The sequence below is a fragment of the Parasteatoda tepidariorum genome, chromosome 8, assembly GCF_982258835.1.
Source record: "Parasteatoda tepidariorum strain Cologne lab strain chromosome 8, Ptep-v5.0, whole genome shotgun sequence".
Taxonomy (NCBI): Eukaryota; Metazoa; Arthropoda; class Arachnida; order Araneae; family Theridiidae; genus Parasteatoda; species Parasteatoda tepidariorum.
Genome location: NC_141762.1, coordinates 48,851,542 through 48,871,802, shown reverse-complemented (window position 1 = coordinate 48,871,802; position 20,261 = coordinate 48,851,542). Strand labels below are relative to the sequence as shown.

The window sequence follows — 20,261 nt, the reverse complement described above, 5'->3', positions numbered from 1 at the left end:
GTGTATATATCTATAAATATAAATTTATATCTATAAATAAAATTATGATTTCAGATAAATCAATTATCTTTGGTTTATATTTGTAATTGATAAATAAAATTGAATGCAAATAACACATATAATATTTAATGTTCGAAATGCCGCAAAAAATATTTGAAATGAATCTAATTTGACACTGTTCATTTACTTTGAAATCAGGCATTGTAAAATATAATTATATAGTTATGTTACATTTTGATCAATGCACTTGCTTGCTACTATAGATTTAAATACAAACCATTTTAATTTTAGATATATTTGATATTTAAATTATAGTCAACTTTAATCATTCAAACATAATAGTGGTTAGAGTAGTAATTATAGCTACAAATAAAATCTTAAATGACACAAGTTATTAACTAATATAAATAAAAATTTTGAATTCTTTTACTCTGTCATTCTATTGACATTTTTCTTAAGATCCCTTGACTTAAAGCACAATTTGATATAGTCATTTTCTATTTGAAGTATTTAATTTTTATAATTTACTTATCACATAATATCTGAAAATTAAATTAGGAAAGAAAGTTATCGCCTACAAAAGTTAAATCTCAAGAGCGAATTATTTATATAACGACACATGTTCATAAATAATAAAATAAGCCTAAATTTTAGAAGGATTTTCTTATCTCACAATTGTTTTGAACTCAACAAGATATAATTAATATAATAATTAATATACATACTGAATAAAAACACACGACACAAAATTAAAACTTTTAAACATTGAATATGACATAATTTAAACTCTGCCTTCAATAAGATATAAGAATTACACAATTACTAAATGATATAAACATTACCATAACAGCCTAAAAAATATTTTGATAATCAAACGAAATCAGTATAGTCATATTTTAGTAGCGAAATAAAAAATATAGCATTCAAATAGTTGATTGATTCGCATAGTTAAAATATTATATCTTCCTTGTTGTGGTTCATTTTTACTTTTTACAAATGCAACCGTCGTTTGCAGGCCTTATCTGCGTCAACCATGTATGATTGAGCGCACGCGAGCATGAAATGGACGGACTTGTGAAGGTCTAGCATCATGCAATCGTTCCAAGCTTAATGGAAAGACATCTTGCTTTAGAGGATGAGATTTGTAGGACTTCACACCATTCCACAATTTTATTCACAGTCAACTGCAGTTGACGTTCAATGACACGCATGTTAAATCCTGTACATGACACGTTCGGATCGTCAACATATCGTGAAACAAATACGGAAGGTGGCAGCACGTTCAAGATTTGTGATACATGAATAATGAAGAGTATGACACTTAAAACACTGCCTTGAGGGACGCCTTCAGCCTGACTGAAGACATCAGAAAATGTAGTTCCCAACTTTTCTCGAAAATACCGCTTCGACAGAAAGTTCTTGAGAAAGATGGGTAATTTTCGACAGTCCCATGTCGTAGAGTGTCTTCAAAATTCCGTACCGCCATGTCCGATTGTAAGCCTTCTCAATATCAAAGAAGATAGAGACGAAAATGCACTTTCCAACAGTCACTTTTCCAGTCTAGTTGGAGGTTGTCTGGTTGTGCAGGATCCCTCACTTTTCTTTAATGTCGACTTCTTAGTAGAATTATCTATCTCACTTCACCAAAAAAGAGCCAGCAACAATATCTCCATTTAGAGCTCCTAATATAAACAAAATTTCAATTAACATTAATTGTAAACTAAACAATTTCAAAAGATCTCATTTTTGACATTGCATGCCTTATCTTTTAATATTATGCTTTATCTGTTTATGCTAAATTTTAGATTACAATGCTGATTAAGTTAATATTTCAGATTGCAGTGCTAATTCCATTAGACATTTTTAACATTAAGTAATATTGAAATACACAGACTGCAAATAAATAAAAGATTAAAATAAATTATTTTAAATTAAGAATAAACAGTTTATACAGTAAATTAACTAATTTATACATTTAGGGATACATTAGGGTTTAACTAATTTATACAGTAAAAACAATTTTTCAGAATAACTATTAAGTATGAAAAATAAAATTGCAAATACTACATATTTTTCAACTACTATACCAATCAATTATAAATATACTCAATATTTCAACTGGCTAATTGAAACTTAGATCAGCGCGACAATAGTAAGAAAAAATAATGGTCCACCAAAATTTTATTATTTTTGTAATTTGAAAGAGATTTCTAATAAAGGGAAGTTAATGTCTAACATAGGTATCTCTCATACTACCCACTTCTAGTTGACAACACAAAAGAATTCACAAACGCCCACATCATGAAAGCACATTACCAACCTACTTTTAGAGTGACTCCATGCAAAAATTTAAGTATGAATGATCTGAAGTAACTTTTGACCATTTTAGTTTCAGTACAATAGTTTTTAAACAGTTCAGCTCATAACTTTGTCAAAAGGTTAACATTTAAATACATTATCATGGCAAAGCATATTAAAGGTTTTAAACATAAAATTAAAATTTGAACTTTTCAGAGGCAGAACTTAGAAGTAAAAATATTGAAACATTTAAATCTGCATATACTTTTTACATTCATTAAAATCAATGAAGCATTCAGTTCCATTTTATAATTAATTTGTAACTATAATATGAAAACTTGCAAAAAGGCTTCACTAATTCAATTTATCAACAAACTGAATATCTTTATGTACACTGTATCACTTTTATGTACAAAGAAATATAATGAATTCAGGACTGCCAACTGCTATGTTTTTAGCAAAATGTGTTATTGATATTGTTAACTAAAACTTTCAGAATTCTGGGAATTTCGCAAACATCTTAAAAGCATCAATAAGGAGAAATTAAAACAAGAAAAAAAAACCTCCAGGCGAAATTAAAACAAAAACATTAAAGAACAGGACCAATTTAAAGAGTATAACTCGCAGCCATCCCAGCCAAATCTCTACTAGTCTTTCTTTTTTAAATAATAAATAAAATTTGTAAGCTTAAAATCTTTTAGGCATTTTGACAGTTGTAGCTGGTGTAATGGATCTTGACTCTGAAACATCACTAAATGTAGATTTATAAAGGATAAAATAACTATCGAATTTTTAAAAAAAATTCTATAATAGTTTGCGTGTTGAATATGTCAAGAACAAGAAAAACATACCTCTATTGAAATAAAAATAATAGGCTGTTTTCCAAATCATTTCTGAAAAAAAAAAATTTATTTAGAAATTATACAATTACAAAATATATGTACACTATTAACTAGGCAGTAATATCAAACTTTTAAGTATCAACTACTTTGTTTTTAAAATGTTATTTTAGTTTAACTGAAACTTCATGGTACCAACAGTTAATAAAATATAATTATAATTAAATGCTTTAAAATAAAATTAAACATTAAAAATAACAAAAGAATTTGAGATTAACACTTAATTATATAACGCGAAGTTTCCAAATATTATATAAAACTAAACAAACAATTTATTAATTTGTCAATAACGGTGATATTAATGAGAATTTATGTAAAAAGAGAATTATTTCAATTAAAGTTTCATTAAGAAACCCAGGAAAAAACATTAAAAATACTTTCTTCTCATGCAATGGAGTCTCAATGCAATGAACCCCATATCAAATGCACATGCAGTAATAATTCAAGAATAATATATATGTCTTGATTACTTTAAATATTACTGAAGCATACGTTTTAACATTATTGTAACTAACAAAGATGCAAATAAAAGCAAGAAATAAAGATAAAAATACACTTACTAAAATATAACGCCATTTTTCCCACGATGCTTCCATGATGTAAACAAGATTCGTTGGCTGTGAAGTTCAGACAGAGAAACGGAAAGAACTAGAAAAACTGAGCTGTATAGATCAGCTAGCGTGATATAGATTTAACGAACGAATTCATCGCTTCACGCTAGCTCGATGGATTTAACGAACGACTAAAATTCGATTCTCGTCTTTTCGTTTCTGAATTAATCGCTCTTTTTCTCTTTTATAGATTCAATTGAATTAACTATATAGTAACAAAACAAATTTATTTATTTCATTCGAAAAAAAGTTTAGTTTGTTTTATGATTTAAATTTATTAATCACAAATTTCAAAAACGGACTGAAATTTATAAATTAATGAAGGAGAGTTTTATGTTTGAAAATAAAAAGTTGAGATTTTATATCAATTTTTAATTTATGTAAACATATTTCCTTTGCTACGAAGTTGTTTTTGTTTGAAACCTGAACTAATTAATTTATTTCTCGAATTGATAAATTAGTTTCGGTTGGGAATAACATTGTTCCAGAATAAATTCAAATATAATAAATAAATAAATAAATAAAAACATTTTATAATAAAATTTAACAATTAATAATATTCTTTTATCATCATGACTTTGATTAAAATAAATTTTGTAAATCAAAAAATAAATGAGTAAATAAATGATAAACGAATAAAAACACAATCTATTATTAAATTACTTTTCTTGGAAAATTACTAACATTTAAATGACTTTAAGCAGATTTTAAAGTAATTAAAATGTGTAAAAATCTTACTCAAAAACTTCCTTTTTCTTCAAAATTATAAAATGATTTTAGTATTTTTAAATATGTATTTTTTTCAATTAATGTATATAGAAAATATATGCTTTAACCGCCCTTTATATCGTATACGTAAAGAATTCTAATAAAAATCTAAGAAATTAAGTATTTGAAATAAGTATATAATAAAAAAAATAAATAAACGAAGTTTGATAATGTCAAAACTGTTAGATTTCCAGAAAAATATGTACTTACTAAGAATGAAGCTATATTTTAAAACTACTTTAAAACTCCCAGTATGCTTGAAAACTGGTATAAAAATTTCCAGTACGATTTTATATCTCGTGTCGAAATTTCCAGTATGATCCATACAGGTTTTAAATTTCTGATATAGTGCCATACTGGTTTTACACTTTCCAGTATGGAACTATATTGGTTTTAAAATTTCCCGTATGGTGTTATACTGGTTTTAAAATTTCCCGTGTGGTGTTATACTGGTTTTAAAATTTCCCGTATGGTGTTATACTGGTTTTAAAATTTCCCGTATGGTGCTATACTGGTTTTAAAATTTCCAGTATGGTGCCATACTGGTTTCAAAATTTCCAGTATGGTTATACTGGTTCTGGTATCATTTTTACTGGTTTTTGATACTGGTTTTAAGATTTTTTTCCAATAGGGCGGTTAGCCTACGTAGGGATTGAGGGTGCTTGGTATCGGACTTCGTTAAACATTTCTACCGTCAAATGCTCGACTTCACGCGCAGGTTGTTGGTCTACCAAAGCGGAGGATCAAAATTGCGATGGCATGTCTTCGGATCATCCTCAGAGATGCTTACCTGACAACCACCAATAGCCCATTGTGCAGCTTTAGTTCGACGTGAATGAAATACCTACCTATTAGTTTATTGTTTAAATTTACAGATGGTCGTTTCTTCTCTATATAAACGTAAATCATCTTATACTGAAAATGAAATAACATGATTCCAAAGGAATTTTTTGTTGAGTTATGTAAAAATAAAAAGATTATTTTCCTTTAACCCCTTCCTTCTCGCTCCCGTGAAAATGACTGGGTGAGTTTTCGCCCTCTATTTCTCGCTCCCGTGATATTGACGGGCTGTAGTGTTCAGTAGTAACGCACCAATAAGAATAAAACTAATTAATTTCTCATTTTACACACCTGATGGCAGTACCAGGATATTTTTAAGCTAATTGTAGATAGTTAGTTTATTTTAAACTAGTTGCAGCACTAATCAAATACGTAATACAAATACAAAAGCCAAAAAATAGGCACTTTTATGACTTTTCTTGAAAATTAACCGATCGTTAAGGGGTTAAACCTACCTCCTTTACAAGTTTGTTAGGAAAAAGATTTTCCTTTAAAACGAGTACTTCTGAAATTTTTTTTTATCAAACATTTGTTAAAAAAAAATTAGCTTGGTTATAACTTATTTTCATTACTTTATGCTTTTATTAAGAAATTAATCTTCAATAATATCTAAATTAGTAATAGCATTATGATAATTAATGTGCCATTTGTAATATATATATATATATATATATATATATATATATATATATATATATATATATATATATATATTTGTTCATGAAGCGTCAATAAAATTTTAAACTTACAAAAACACGAATTATTAAAAACATATTGCATTTACTCATTTGCTGAAGCATATTTTTGGGGGTGAGAGCATTACACACGTAAAATATTTTATTTAGTAAGTTAATATTTGAATTTTATTCGTGATGATTTTATTAACTTAAAATAAATATCAATTCCTGATTTCTAATTTTGTATTAATTTAACTATCATATTAATAAAGTTAAAATAGTTCTCCGTGTTAGATTTCTGAATTTGCACTATAGCGGGCTCCTCTACCGAACATATTTCACTTCATCAATGTTTCCTAAAATAAAAAATCCCCACAAGAACAAATTTTCCGTGCCTAAACCAGTTATTTCAGTTTTTTTTTCTTTTTCTTTTAATTATTATTAAGAAACTGGAGGAATGCTTGGATTATAGATTTCCGAAACTGCAACTATTATTATTATTGAATAGTTTTAAGGTTGCTTTAAATCTGAATATGATTGCTTCGAGCATAGATGTAAACAAGTGTTATCAGTCGCTGGATACGCGGTAAAATTGCCGGATTTACGGGTAATAACCGGGTTAAGGAAAATCTAGCCGGGTGGTTTCCCGGTACATCCATAGTTATATTTCTCGTTCAATAAAAACTAAATGTAAATCGGATAGATAGTTTCCATTATATATATCTGCTGCTGAAGTTCTTGGCTGTGTTTCTTGATTGCAACGGTTGCTACAGCAACGATTCTTTATTTCTACCATCAGTCTCCACGCCATCGCCAAAGGCAAAAAAAAAAATTCTTAAATCAAGAATTAGATCGTTTGTTAGGAAGATGCGAGATATAAGCAAGTTATTAAACAAAACATAATAAATTGTAAAGGACTTCATGCCTCATTAACCTTTTTTAATAACAATTCTAAATAGCTTATAGGAACTTTCCTATCATCTACATAAATGAAATATTTCTTTTGATACAGGTAAGCACATTGAAGTAATGTCTCTTAATAATATTATTTAATTACTCAAAAGCTGAAAAACTTTACTAGTTACTTTTATAACTTTATTTAATTTTTTTTTTAAATATAAAAACCACAATTAAATCCTGTAGGACTTTTCAAAATATAACCAGAATTAAGTTTTTCAATTTTATAATTTTAGTAAACTGGGAAAGCTTAGTATAGATATAATCATCACATTAAGCACATATAGACTATAATTGATAACAATATTGCCTTGCTCTAAATTAAAATAAAGGGACAAACTTTTTAGTTGAAATTAACCGGCATTAGGGATACAAGATGAGATTAGAATTTCCTTTCTTACGGCAATCGTCTCTAATTTATGATCCTGAAACAACTAGTGAAAAGGACAATAGGAAACCAAGTTGAAATACACTATCTAAAATTCAAACAAAGTTATAAAGATTTGTTATAGCAAAATTTTTAATATATAGACGTAAGGGGTAATAAATGTTGTGTGAAACCAAATCAAGCATTTTATCCAAAAAGTGAAACAAAATTTCAATATCCGCGATATTTTTATCTATTAGCAATCTACAAGCGCAATATTATCATAGGCTAAGCTTTCATTCACTTATCACTAATTCTCATACTTCCCATGAAGCCAGAAAGCTAAGTTTTGAACCATATGTGTTCTTTATGCGACAAATAAAAAAACTAGAAAAGTTTCATTTCGATATTTTGTAAATATCCGAGTAATTAGCCTATTTGACGGTAAGGCTAATATCAAAATGATTAAAATTAAATAATAACATTTTGAGCAAACGATTCTATAATTGGGACAATCTTATAATGTTCTTTTAACTATTGACTTAAACGTTTATTTCGGAACAAAATCTTCCTGCATTTTTCTAAGGAGTATTTAATAATTTAGCTGTAAAACATTTGAAAAGTAATTTTAACTTACGAAGTACAGTATTCGGAGCAAAAACACTAATCAACTATTTTGAATAAAAACACAAGAAATTGCCTTGATTTAATGCTCTATTAACTAGTTAACAAAAATGGTTTCATTATTATAAAAATTGATTTAGTTATGGCAGAGGAGAAACCAACAGAAAAGGACCCTCTTCAAGCTGTGAAAGAAGCTGAAGCTAGAATTCTTAAATTGCAAGGAGACGTTCAACATCTAAAACAAAGAATTCAGCTATTAGGTAACTAAACTAATCTTATAACTAATTTATGCAAAAAATATTTTTACTTGTAAATATAAAGAGTTGTATATTAAGAAATGCCCGAAACGTAAAATGTTGTATAGAAAGTAATTATTTCAAGGCCTTATGATATATATTTCAGAATCAGAAGAAAGAGCCGAAATAGAAGAAAGCAATAAGAAAATTAAAGATAATGAAGAGTTAATTAAGAAACTTAGAGTACAAGTTCAAGATTTACAGATTAGACGAAACAAAGGCCTAGAAGTAATTTATTTTTTGTTTAAGTTAGTTGCAGCAATCTGCTAAGGAAGCGATTTTTTTTTTTTTACATATTTACACAATAATTAGTAATAATATTTTCGTGAACAGATGACGTTGTTGGAAATTTAAAAAATGCATTTTGTGGTATATCAGATCATTCCAACTGAAAAATTTACTCAGGCGTCTATCAATTTGGTCCTCAGTTTTCATCTGTTTTATTATTAATTATGAAACCTTGTTATATATTTTTTTCGCATTGCCAGTACTGTGTAAATAATCGTGAAACTTGATGGAAATAAATCCTCGATTCCAAAGCAGAACGCTTTTAACTTTATAATTCCTTTCGTTCTTGTTCAACAATTCATGGAGAGAATTTTCGAGACATTCGTAAAATGTTTGAAAAGGGTAGAAATTTTAAAAATGTAAGTAGTAATATATATATATATATATATATGCATACAATGTTCTCCCTAAGCGTTTTTTTTTTTTAATGCTACCTGCCCCTTTCACCCAATAGATGAGCCCTCTTTGATAAAATAAGCCGCCATCCCTACAAACACTCCTTTTTTTATACATAATCCATTTTGAAAAACACTAATTCACTGTTTAAATAATTATTACACTCTAGTAAAATTATCTGTGTTTATAAGTATCATTATGATTACTATTATACAAATATTTACTCGGTTAGGATTATTCTCAACTGGTAAAATTTTTATGAGTATCTTTTTTAGGGGACATATTAATAAATTTTTTAAAACAAATATTCGCTTTTTAAAAAAAAAAAACATATCTTTAAATGTTTATTTTTTCATGATTTTCAGTTTAAATTATAGAAAAAAGCTTTCAAGTTATTTATAAATTAATCATTTTTTGTTAGTTTTTCTTTTTGAGAAAAAAAAAAAAAAACATGCACAGAGATTGTTTTTTAGAATGCCTTTAACTATTTTTATAAACTACAAATTTTCCTCCTATTTTTATAAATAGAGAAAATTACTTTTTGAAATACTACTCACATAAAATAGTATAACATTACGCTAGACATAAAATAAATAGTACACATAAAACTTGATATAAAAACCAGAGCCTCTTTAACTCCTTATCTTTCAAAGTCTGCCTTTTATAGTAAAAAAAAGATATTTTTTATTTTTAGTATACGAAAAAGCATAACAATCAAATTTAATGTTGCTCAAATTAATTCGAACATTATTCTTTTAAAACTAACGAGGTATATATTCATTTTTTTCATTTATCTATTAAGTAAGCTTAAATTAACAATATTTTTTAGTGTTTTATGAAATTCAAGAAGTTACAATAGATCACAACTTCTTCATTGTAGTTATTTTCTCTGTTGCTTAAATACTCTAGAGCAGAACAAAATCCTAATGTTGTTTCTTTCTCTCTTTTTTTTTAAAAAAAAATTTTTTTAGGGCGATGAGGATGTCATTGCAGAATCTTTTAGGAGACATTCACGAGAAATTGGAATTCTCGCAAGAAAAACAGGTCCGGTAAGGTCTTATTCCAATATATATTGCAATAAGAGGATAGAATTAAAATGTTTTTATACACTTTATTGTTAACATTTCAAAAAAGTCCTTTTGCACAAAAATGCATAATTTATAAATAAAAAAACAAAATTTCAAGAATGGTATGATGATTTTATTTATTGGAATCATAATTGCGATTATGTAACATATAATGTTTTTCATTTCTAAAGATACATAATTAAATTATTATTGCAGCTAACTTCAACTGTGTTATCTAAAATAACCTTTATTTAAGGAAGCTGTAGAAATTCTGGACGGCAAAGTGTTGGATCTTATAAAAAAAAGTAACGCTTTAACATATGAGATAAAAATGAAGGAAAAAGAATTAGCAAAATACAAAAAAGAGGCGAGAGATATAGCTTGGAATATGTACAACGAATTTGAACTTGAACGAGCTGAATCAGAAACAGAACGAGTAAGTTGATAGTTATTTAACTGTACTTTCTAAATACGTTTTATCTTGTGTAATTCTCAAGATCGTTGTGAATTTCCGGTTTATCAATAATGTTTTTTAGTTGATTTTCCAACTAATTTATTTGTAGTCAAAAAATTTCCTTTAACATATCTCCTTTTATTGCCATTTGTGACTTAAAATATTATGTAGTGCTTTTTTTTGTTGACAATTTTCAGGTCCAGAGCTGCCTTACATTTCTTGCTTTTGAATAAACAATATACGCCAGTGTTATCCAAAAAATAATTTTGTTCCTTAATAATAAAATTTTTTTTTCAAAAAAAAAGCATTTAGTGTTGCAAATTAAAAAATATTGTTTTCTGTTTTAATCATATAGATAAATGCAAGGCATGGCTCCTGAAGGCAGCGTTTTACTCATTTCCATTCATAGAAATCATAAAAAATAAAAATAGGATATTCTTAAATATTTTTACATGGTTATTTAATTGGGTTTATCTTAAATCCCAAAATCTTTACATTTTTATACCTCATAAACATTTAACGATCATTCACTATTTGAAAATAAAATCAAAATAATAATTTAATAAATTTTATGCTATCAGTGCAAATTTAGTTCGAAGAAAGGAGAAAAAATTATTACATCGATTTTTATAAACTAGGTGAAAATCTAACGGGATTCAAATAAGTGATCCATTATCTTAAGGTTCCTACAAAAAAAATATATATATATATTCAAAGGATGTCCGGAAGAAGTCTATAGCGAAGGTTCCGCATAGGTCTAATTGATATCATGGATCCATATAAAAAGAGTAAAAATTTAGACTTTAAACAAATATGTTACAGATATTTTAGTTTATATTTTTTCCTCCCCATGAGTACACGGCGCAGCCCCTTGATGTATGTAAAATCGAGGCATGAATTACTGAGTAGTCATAAATTTGTGCCTTTTAAACTACAGTATATATGTATAGATATTTAAAATATAATTCATTTTCTTATAAGTTTTTGTTGCCATAATGCTTTTACATAATGCAATTTTAAAATAGATTGCAGTCGTTTAAAAATGTGAATAAATAATATCAAATTAGTAACAGGTTTTTCTTTTTTATATTTTATAGTAGTGCAATTTAGTAAAATTTTCTTTAAAAAAATATTTTTGTTTAAATTAATATTTGTGTAGTCCTTTATTACTTATTGTTATGATTTATTTTTTGAGAACTTCATAAACTATATCAACGTTATAGTTTACGCAGTCCTTTGACACAACGATTAAAAAAAATTTCAGTTATGGAACCCTAAGCGATCGAACTAATTTTAACGGAAACGTGACATTTAAAAAAAGTTCATCAGCAGTTGTGTACATGCTAAAAATTAAGTTGCACTAAAATAACTGTCTTAAAATTTGGTTTAATGCTCGGCAGTTAAATTTGCAAGTCTGCAGCAACGTTTAGTCTAATAGTTACTGACGTATACATAAATCAAACATAATTCTTTATATTTAAAATTGGTTACTTCATTTTAAAGTTCGATGAGAAATTAAAGAATACCATCAGTACTTCTTTTTTGAGACTTTATCATTTTAGTAATTCATTCAATTTATTCTTATTGAAAAAAAAACTATTTTTAAATTTGCTTTTTCTTTCTTACAGGCATTTTACTTAATTCACAAAATTTCATAAAAATAACATAAATATTAAAAAAAAATATTTATTGCATTTACAGGTTTCAAAAATAATAACTGATTAAAAAAAGTTGTAACTCATGGAACACCTGTGACCTACCCAAGGAACTCTTTGGTTCCATGGAACACCTTTGAGAACCACTGCTTGAAGAGGCACCCCTTGCTTAAATTTTTTGTTTTATGTTATGTCTTTGTTGATTTTTTTTTGTCAAAATGTTTGCCAAACTAATTAAATAAAAAACATTAATTTCTAGACTTCCAATTTTTAAAGAATATCAAAATTCTTTTGATTTAATCTTATTGATTTAGTTTTCTTCTTGTCCACATATAAGTCTTTACTACTATTTAAACATTTATAAATTGTCCAGTTTTAAGAAGTAATTGAATAAGCACTTTTTAAGAGATCATAAAAAAACTAAGACAAATATGTTTTATTTGTTTTAGATACATATTAATTAACTTAGATGTTGAAACATTTGTGTTAATTTTATTTTTATATTTGCAGAGAGTTCGAGAGATGGAGAATGATTATCAAAAGGTTGAAAAGAATTTAATAGAATGCCAAATTATACAGTCAAAATACAAAGCAATACGGGAGCAATTACAAAGAGTGGGTCTTCTCTAAATATTCTTGAGTAATAAAATATTTTGTTCAATTAACTAAGGAAAGTAATGCTATTTTGACTTTAACCTTTATATCATAAGTCTAATTCTCAAAAATTTATGCATAAAATAATTTGAAAATTTCATACATGAGCATGCTTAGAGAATACAGAAAATTTGTCTCAACTAAATATAGTAAAGCACAATGCAATGAATAAAACACAATTAAAAGTACGAAATTGACTTACGAATATCCATTTCTGTAATTTTATTTGTGCTTTATTCATATCGTTTTTTGCTTTATTCTATTAGTCTACATAGTGCAAAGTATGCCTTATCCATTTCTTGAAAATTCTTACATAATTATCTAAAATAAAATTAAACATTAACTGAGAGATTTGATATGAACACTGAATTAAACGTCTAAAAATTGATTACAAACCAAGCAAGGAAAAAAAAAATCAGGCAGGCATCTTAGCCTTATTTCTTGTAATGAGTGGCTTGTACTGATTTTTTTTTATTGTTATGAAAATAATTTTTATGGTTATTATTTCATAGCTGTTGTTTGAAACACTGATATAACCAAATAGTTTTTAAATTTTACTTCAGTTTCTTTTTTGCACTTAATTTGGGTCACATGTATCAACTGAAGATGTTATTGTTTTGAGGGTGTTCTCAAAAAGTCAAATGCACATTGTAAAATATTTCTAACTTTCAATGAATGAGTTTAATTTCATAAAAAAATGAACTGAAATCACCTTTTCATTTTTTTTTAATGAATTAGATTTCCTTTTTTTCATTCATAAATGACAAACAATTTTATTTTAAAATTTGTCTCCCATAGGAACTATTAGTTTACCCTACCTTACTTGAAGAACTCGAAGAAAAATCTCGAGAGCAGAAAGAGGATCTCAACAAACTCATGGCAAGTGAAGAAAAGGCTCATGAAAGACGAGAGATGGCTCGAAAAGAACTGACAAAAGCAGAAGCTGAAGCTTTAAAAGCCAGACAAGAAAAAGAACGCATAGTCAGCGAATACAGCAAAGCTTTGAAACCAAAACAAATCACCACTGAAGTAAATTTAAAATTTAATTTTCCTTTAACAACCGTTATAAAAGACAACCTATAAGTTCCGGTATATTTTGTGATACATCATTGTGATAACTATCAACTTATTTAAATTCCTTACCCCTAGTTTTTGTAATTTTTAAAAAGTGTTATATAGATCTAGAAGCTTTCCAAAAATAAAATTTCGAAAATCTTTCCTATTTTTAGTTTGAGAAAATGTTTATATGATAAAATTATGTCAGTAAATGACATATATCATATTCTAAACTTACATATATTTATTTTTGGTATATTATTTAATTTTTAATTAATTGAAAACGTTAGTTTATTATACAAACTGGGCACATTTTTTAATTTCAATTATTGTAATTTTCAGATGCAATCAATGGAACTTAGAGAATCAGAAGCTGCTGAAGAATGGCGAAAATTAAGAGCTAGTCAAGAATCTGAACTGGAAAATCTTCATAAGGCATTTGAGAAGATAAAAGAAGCCATAGGAATTTCTGATATTAATGTAGGCTGCCTTTATGACTTATTTATCAGAAGGTTTTTAGAATAAAACAACAGTATAGTAGTTATGACTTTAGCTTTAACCCTTTGATAGTAAAGCAGTAATTCTTTTAAATAACTTGTGAAAAAATCAGTCTATTGTACCAAAAAAAAATGTACACCCAGAATTGTATTTTGTTAAAGGGTTAAAAGAAATATTTTATACAAGACACATAGATATTATATTGTATATAAATACACAAATGTTCTATTATTTTTTTTTTACTTACTTCATAACTCATTTTTTATTTACTTCATTAATTTGTTGAATAAAATTAAACTTTCCAGAAACTATTGTACAACAGTGCTACTGCCTCTATAAATATCAAGCTTTTCTTCAAAAGCAATTTTTTCAACAAATAACTAATCTTTTCACTTCATAAAATAAATTATAAGAAAAATCTAAATCAATTTTCTTTCAGTTATGTGGAATTTTTTTTTAGGATGCAGAAGCAAGATTTATTTCCCAAAAAGCAACAGAAGAAGAGCTATCACAACTATTAGCAAGTGCAGAGCAGAGGTTAAATGATTTGAAAGACGAAGCTGCAGAGCTTCGAATAAAAAATGAGAGTTTACGAGGTGCAAAGTTGTCTACACCTCAAGTGTAAGTATTTAGGGAATTTTTATACGTCATATATAATTCTTGCACGTCTCATGTTTAAATGTTAAAAAGGATTCAAAATTGTTCAATTCAATTTTATATTTTCATGAAAAATAGGATAGAATTTTTTTCTAAGCAAGAATGTTCAGCAGAAAATATTTGGCTTCAATATTTTGTAAGAAGCGCATTGTTTATTCAATAGCTTAAATGCTACCTTTATGCTCATTCTTTTAAATTCATGTCAGATACATGACAGTTTGAATTTTTAACTTACTAGGGAAGTACACTTCTTAAAAATTCATATTAAAACAAAGTTGTGCTTAAATTAAAGAGTATTATTGAAAACCTTGGATAGAGTACAAATTAGCCACCAGGTTATTTACTTTTAAACTAACGAAACCTTTAAGCTGATATGTATTCGCGGTATAACAATTAGGCTGTTCCACTTTTGCCAGAGAGATCCAGGGTTTAATCTCAGCTGGTAGGACAGAATTTTGTCTTTAATTTTCTTTTCTGAAAAGTTGATAACTATTTATTTATGCAATTTCAAAATTATTATTTCTTTATTGATATATTTTTTTAAAGTAAATTTTTTGTGAAACAAAAAATTATTAAATTATTAATTTTAATTGAAGTTTATGGATAATTTTTAAAAAAAAAAATCAAAAAATTTTAATTTATATTTTTAATTAAAATTTTTTGAAATTATCCATATATTTTAATTAAAAAAATTGAATATCTATATTTTCTTTGTTTTTAAAATTTTTAAATTAAATTAAACATTAAATAGTTATCAACCTTTTAAGGAAAAAAAATTAGTTGAAATTTAATCCTCCCAGCCGGGATTAGAACCTGGATCTCTCTGGTAGAAGGTGGATGTACCATGAATACTGGAAAGTTTTTGTTAGCTTAAAAGTAAATAAACTAAAACTCATTGGGCCCTAGGGCAACTAGGGGCAGATCTGGGGCCTAATTTATACTCTATCCAAGGTTTTCAAACATGCTCTTTAATTTCAGCTTAACATTTTTTCAGTTTAACAGCTTAACATTGGAAATTTTCGGCAGGCGTAATTCCCTAGAAATAAATGCATACACAAATAGTTAGAGTAAAGACTATGTCAGTTAATAGAAGCTAACACTAGAACTTATTAGATTTTTAATTAAGTCTAATTAAACAGTTAGTGTGGCATAAGAAACAACAATAAAAACATTATAAAACAAGTTACACAACAGTATTTGAAATGGTAGCTTCATAATGCAACGACTCATATAAATAAACAGTTTCTTTTTAACGCAACATTGAAATGTACAAAATCGTCATTATGATTTGTTTTTACACGTTTGATGAATCAAATATCAATTCATATACAAGAATTATTTTGAATCTCAATCTATATTCACGCAATATATATGAATCACACATCTTTATTTAGTTTTCAAGAGATTTTGAATAACATTCAATCAGTATTATTTACGATTCTGAAAAATCACAATATACAGGTTAAAAATATTTTGAATTAATTAATTTCCTGAGATATGTTGGGTTATGCATCTGGAGAGGTATTGGAAAACCAAGAGCGTCAAATAATCAGTGTTCTACTGTCTTTCACAAACACAAAACAATGAATAATAAAATAGCTAATAAAATTCTCATACATTAATAATTTCTCCTTTTAAATTTAGAGTTTTAGAACAAAGACTAAAAGAAGCAGAATCTAAACAGGAAGAACAATTGAAGAGGAGAGAAATGGCTGAGGCTGAACTTGAGAGAATAAAAACTTTGTATGCAGATATAAAATCTGGCTTATGGCAACAGCTTCAACTCATGGAAAAGTATTTGAAAGAGGTAGTAAGTATAGTACGTTTCTTAAAGCAAAAATGTAAACAAATAAAAAAATAATAAAATAAAATGTAAAAAAATAATTGAGAAAAATATTATAAAAAGTGATGTTTTAAAAAAAATGCTAAGTTTAGTAAAATAATTAATTTAATTCTAGATAACTAAACTTAAATCAGTGGTACCCTATAATTAAATCATTTGACTCATAATCTATTAAGTATGTATTTTTATATTTCTTTTACTTATGTCAAACAAATCAGTTTAAACTAACTGCCTCCTTAATTACCAGAGTTATTTTGAATTGGCATATCATTATTGTACCTAATAAATATGTCTAATAATTGTTCCAACAATTATTATCCTAAGAAAACACCTGCATAGCAGGAATTGTCAGAATGATTTGTTTTATCTATTTGGCATAGGAAAAGAAAATATCTTAAGTTTGTCAAGTTTTGTGTAAGCATTTTTATGTTGAATGCTAAGACCAGACTGGATAAGTGTTTTGCACGTAACACTACTGATATGACATTGAAACAGGAAATGATGCAATACAGATATTTTTTTTTAAGATATTTTGAAAAAGTGGAATTTCAATTAATTCTTCTGTAAGTAGCTATATGAAAAGACAATATTTTAAATTATTTGGACCCATCCCCTCTGGAGATCATTTAAGCAAACTCAGTATAGTGAACAGTTGATCAAAATGATTCTTTTTTCGCTTGTAAAAAATTAAAAATTCAACTTAACCTCTTATGACATTTGGAAATTTCAAATTTTAGTTAAGAATAACATTTTATACTGTGAACTTAGTACATAAATAAAGAAATATATTTTAGCTTTAAGACACTTGAAGAATTATGTAGTTGATAAAAAATAAAAAAAGTATAATAGAACAGAAAAATATTACAGAATAAACAAAACAAATTATAAAATTATTTTGCATTTTCTTTTTCTCCAAAAAAAACTAATACAAAGCAGTTAAAAATACTGATATATTTATGTGAAAATATTGGTAAAATTAGAGATCATTTTTAAAGATGTTAAAGCTTTATGTTAACATCTATTAGACAAATGTTCAGTTATAGGGTAAAGAAACCACTGATTATGAATCCTATTGCAATAATTTCACAATTGTTTTATAGACATGTAAACTTTCATTTTATTTTTTGTATTAGAGGGATAAAAAATATTTATTAAGATGAAGGAATTTATTTTAACACTAATTTGCATTTAAGTTTGCTTAGATAATTGTAATAAAACACAAAATACACACAAACACTAAAAACATTACGTTATAAATACGTTTTTTGAGAAGATTAAAAAAAACATGATATCATTATAGAGTAATGAAGAGGAAACAGCTCCAGATGCAAAAGCCATAGTCATAGTTTCGAAAATTGAACAATACTTGGAGAGAATTTCTGATACATTGAAAGATCAAGATTTAGAGGAACTCAAAGCTAAATTAAAGGATGAACAAGTATATATAAATTCTTTCACTAAATTCAATTGCAGATGTTATTATGCATTTTTAAAATGATCTCAAGAAAAATAATTTGGATAAGATGGAAATTTGTTTTTGAGATTAACAACAGATATTTATTAAATCTTAACTTTTTTCAGTTATTTACATATAGTAATAAAAACTATAATTATAAAAAAGTATATCTTTTTTTAAAATATAAGTTGCTCAACAATTTTTAAGGAAAATATAATGATGTAATATCTCAAATAAAAAGATGACAAATATTTTTTAAGCAAATTCAGCAGAAAATCTATTTATGAAATTTTAGAGATTTTTCAAACAGATAAAGACTTAGTATAATGCATACTTTAATGTTTGATTTAAAATTATTTTGACCATAACATTTCTATAAAGAAAATATGTTTACAAAAGACACGATAATCATACTATAATTTTTTTTTTACATAATGCTGATATTTTAATAGTATTTGATTAGTATTACATTACTTTTTTTAATATTGTAAAAAGCAAGAATTTTGGGGTAATAGCTTTTCATTTAATAATGGTATTGATTTAAATGTTGTTTAACAATTTATATTAAAGAAACAAATATTATGAACAGTGATTACTAATCAAGTTCTTTCCTATTAGTTCCTACAAAAAATTGAGCCTCCAAAACTAGTGCCCTCTGCGGGAGCAGCTAGAAAATTGAAGGCAACAGGTAAATGATTTATTAATTTTAATCATTCAATCTAATTTTAATTATTTTTATTTATATATAAAAAAAAACAATCCTAAACATTCAAAAAAATTTTTAAATATTGTGAAGTTTGCAGTTACTTACAAATAACACACAAGCTATAAAGTGTTCATATTGTTAAAGCATGTCCTAAATATATGTGATTAACAAAAAATTACAATTCGCATAAATATTTTAAAAATCTCATAGGCTTTTCTACTTTCTTAAAAACATAAAAAAATTTATTTCCCATCCTAATTGACTTTGGATTAACTGGGGCTTTAATGTTTCAGTTTTTATAATATTGCATCAAAACAATCTTCACATGTTTCTGTTATTTAACAGTGAGTTTCAAAAACTTTACATTAATTCCTGAAAATCTCCTTTGTAAAGAAGTTGTATGTTTTATAAATATTTTATTTTTATTCCTCATTTCCTGATATTTTATGCTAGTTATTTTTTTATCATTATTTATTAGGCTGCTGTATGTGCACATTTCCAGTGGAATTAAAAATAATTCAATAAGATGTTTAAAAAAACTGCTTATTGCATTACGTTTAGATCAAAACAACTTAACTATAACTTGTGCACAATCCATAATAAACAAACTTATTACATTATTAATTTATTTTTTATGTCACAAAGAAAACAATAATGAAACTTAGTAACCTAAGTAATTTTAATAGGTAAGAATTTTATAAGTTGCTACATAATATTAACATAATTATTAGCTAGTAAATATAATAACTAATCAAATGTTTTTAAATAAATAGTTAAATTCTAATCTTTAATCTAAAATTACACAGCTAATTGCCAAAACTATGTGCATTTTTCACAGAAATTAAAATGTATTTTTTCTTTTTCTTATTGTAGAAGAAGAAGAATCTAGCGATGATGAAGATTTTGAAAAGAAAAGAACTGCCCTTAAAGAAGAAGCCCAAGTTTATGCAGAAATGAAAAAGAAGCAACAGGGACGAGGTCGAATGATGATGTTATAAAATATTACTATACATTCCTTTTACAATTAAAAAGGTATTTCAAAGAACTTTTGCAGTAACATTTATTCAAATCAAAGATTAAGAAAAAGCGGATATCAGTAAGGTTAAGTATTTTCAGTAAGGTTGAATATAAATTTGTTTGTGATTAAAAATTTTTATTTCGATGCAACAACTGTATTGTATCGAAACTTAACTT

General features: G+C 26.4%; 2 protein-coding genes and 1 long non-coding RNA gene across 5 annotated transcripts in view; 1 reads left to right on the top strand and 2 right to left on the bottom strand.

The window, feature by feature from the left end:
• Positions 1–1,545: 1,545 nt before the first annotated feature.
• LOC147806136 (uncharacterized) lies at positions 1,546–3,850 on the bottom strand. The gene is made up of 3 exons (XR_015428730.1): positions 3,758–3,850; positions 3,150–3,191; positions 1,546–1,682 (listed from the first exon to the last, which is right to left on the bottom strand). It is a non-coding gene; the product is annotated as an uncharacterized LOC147806136 (long non-coding RNA).
• A 3,116-nt stretch (positions 3,851–6,966) lies between these two features.
• LOC107446935 (outer dynein arm-docking complex subunit 3) lies at positions 6,967–20,112 on the top strand. The gene is made up of 13 exons (XM_043039209.3): positions 6,967–7,105; positions 8,182–8,301; positions 8,444–8,565; positions 9,993–10,070; positions 10,345–10,524; positions 12,708–12,812; positions 13,650–13,880; positions 14,250–14,387; positions 14,866–15,026; positions 16,707–16,869; positions 18,206–18,343; positions 18,980–19,049; positions 19,941–20,112. The coding sequence occupies exons 2-13, from the start codon at positions 8,184–8,186 to the stop codon at positions 20,063–20,065; spliced, it is 1,629 nt and encodes a 542-aa protein (XP_042895143.1). The 5' UTR covers positions 6,967–7,105; positions 8,182–8,183; the 3' UTR covers positions 20,066–20,112.
• AspRS-m (aspartyl-tRNA synthetase, mitochondrial) overlaps positions 7,004–20,261 on the bottom strand; it is a 49,127-nt gene continuing 35,869 nt past the window's right edge. For 2 of the 3 annotated variants that reach the window (XM_087150262.1, XM_087150264.1), the window contains one exon: positions 7,004–8,276. In XM_087150262.1, coding sequence (XP_087006388.1) covers positions 8,270–8,276 — 7 coding nt within the window. In that variant the 3' untranslated portion in view covers positions 7,004–8,269. Of the gene's footprint in view, positions 8,277–13,153; positions 13,173–20,261 lie in introns of those variants that run through there. The other variant, XM_087150263.1, reaches the window with a different exon arrangement.

Bases quoted from the DNA above. Each gene is read 5' to 3' on its own strand.
- LOC107446935 (XM_043039209.3), top strand. From the start codon at position 8,184: ATGGCAGAGGAGAAACCAACAGAAAAGGACCCTCTTCAAGCTGTGAAA. The intron at 14,388-14,865 runs GTAGGCTGCCTT...ATTTTTTTTTAG, and splicing joins TAGGAATTTCTGATATTAAT to GATGCAGAAGCAAGATTTAT. The intron at 19,050-19,940 runs GTAAATGATTTA...TTCTTATTGTAG, and splicing joins TAGAAAATTGAAGGCAACAG to AAGAAGAAGAATCTAGCGAT.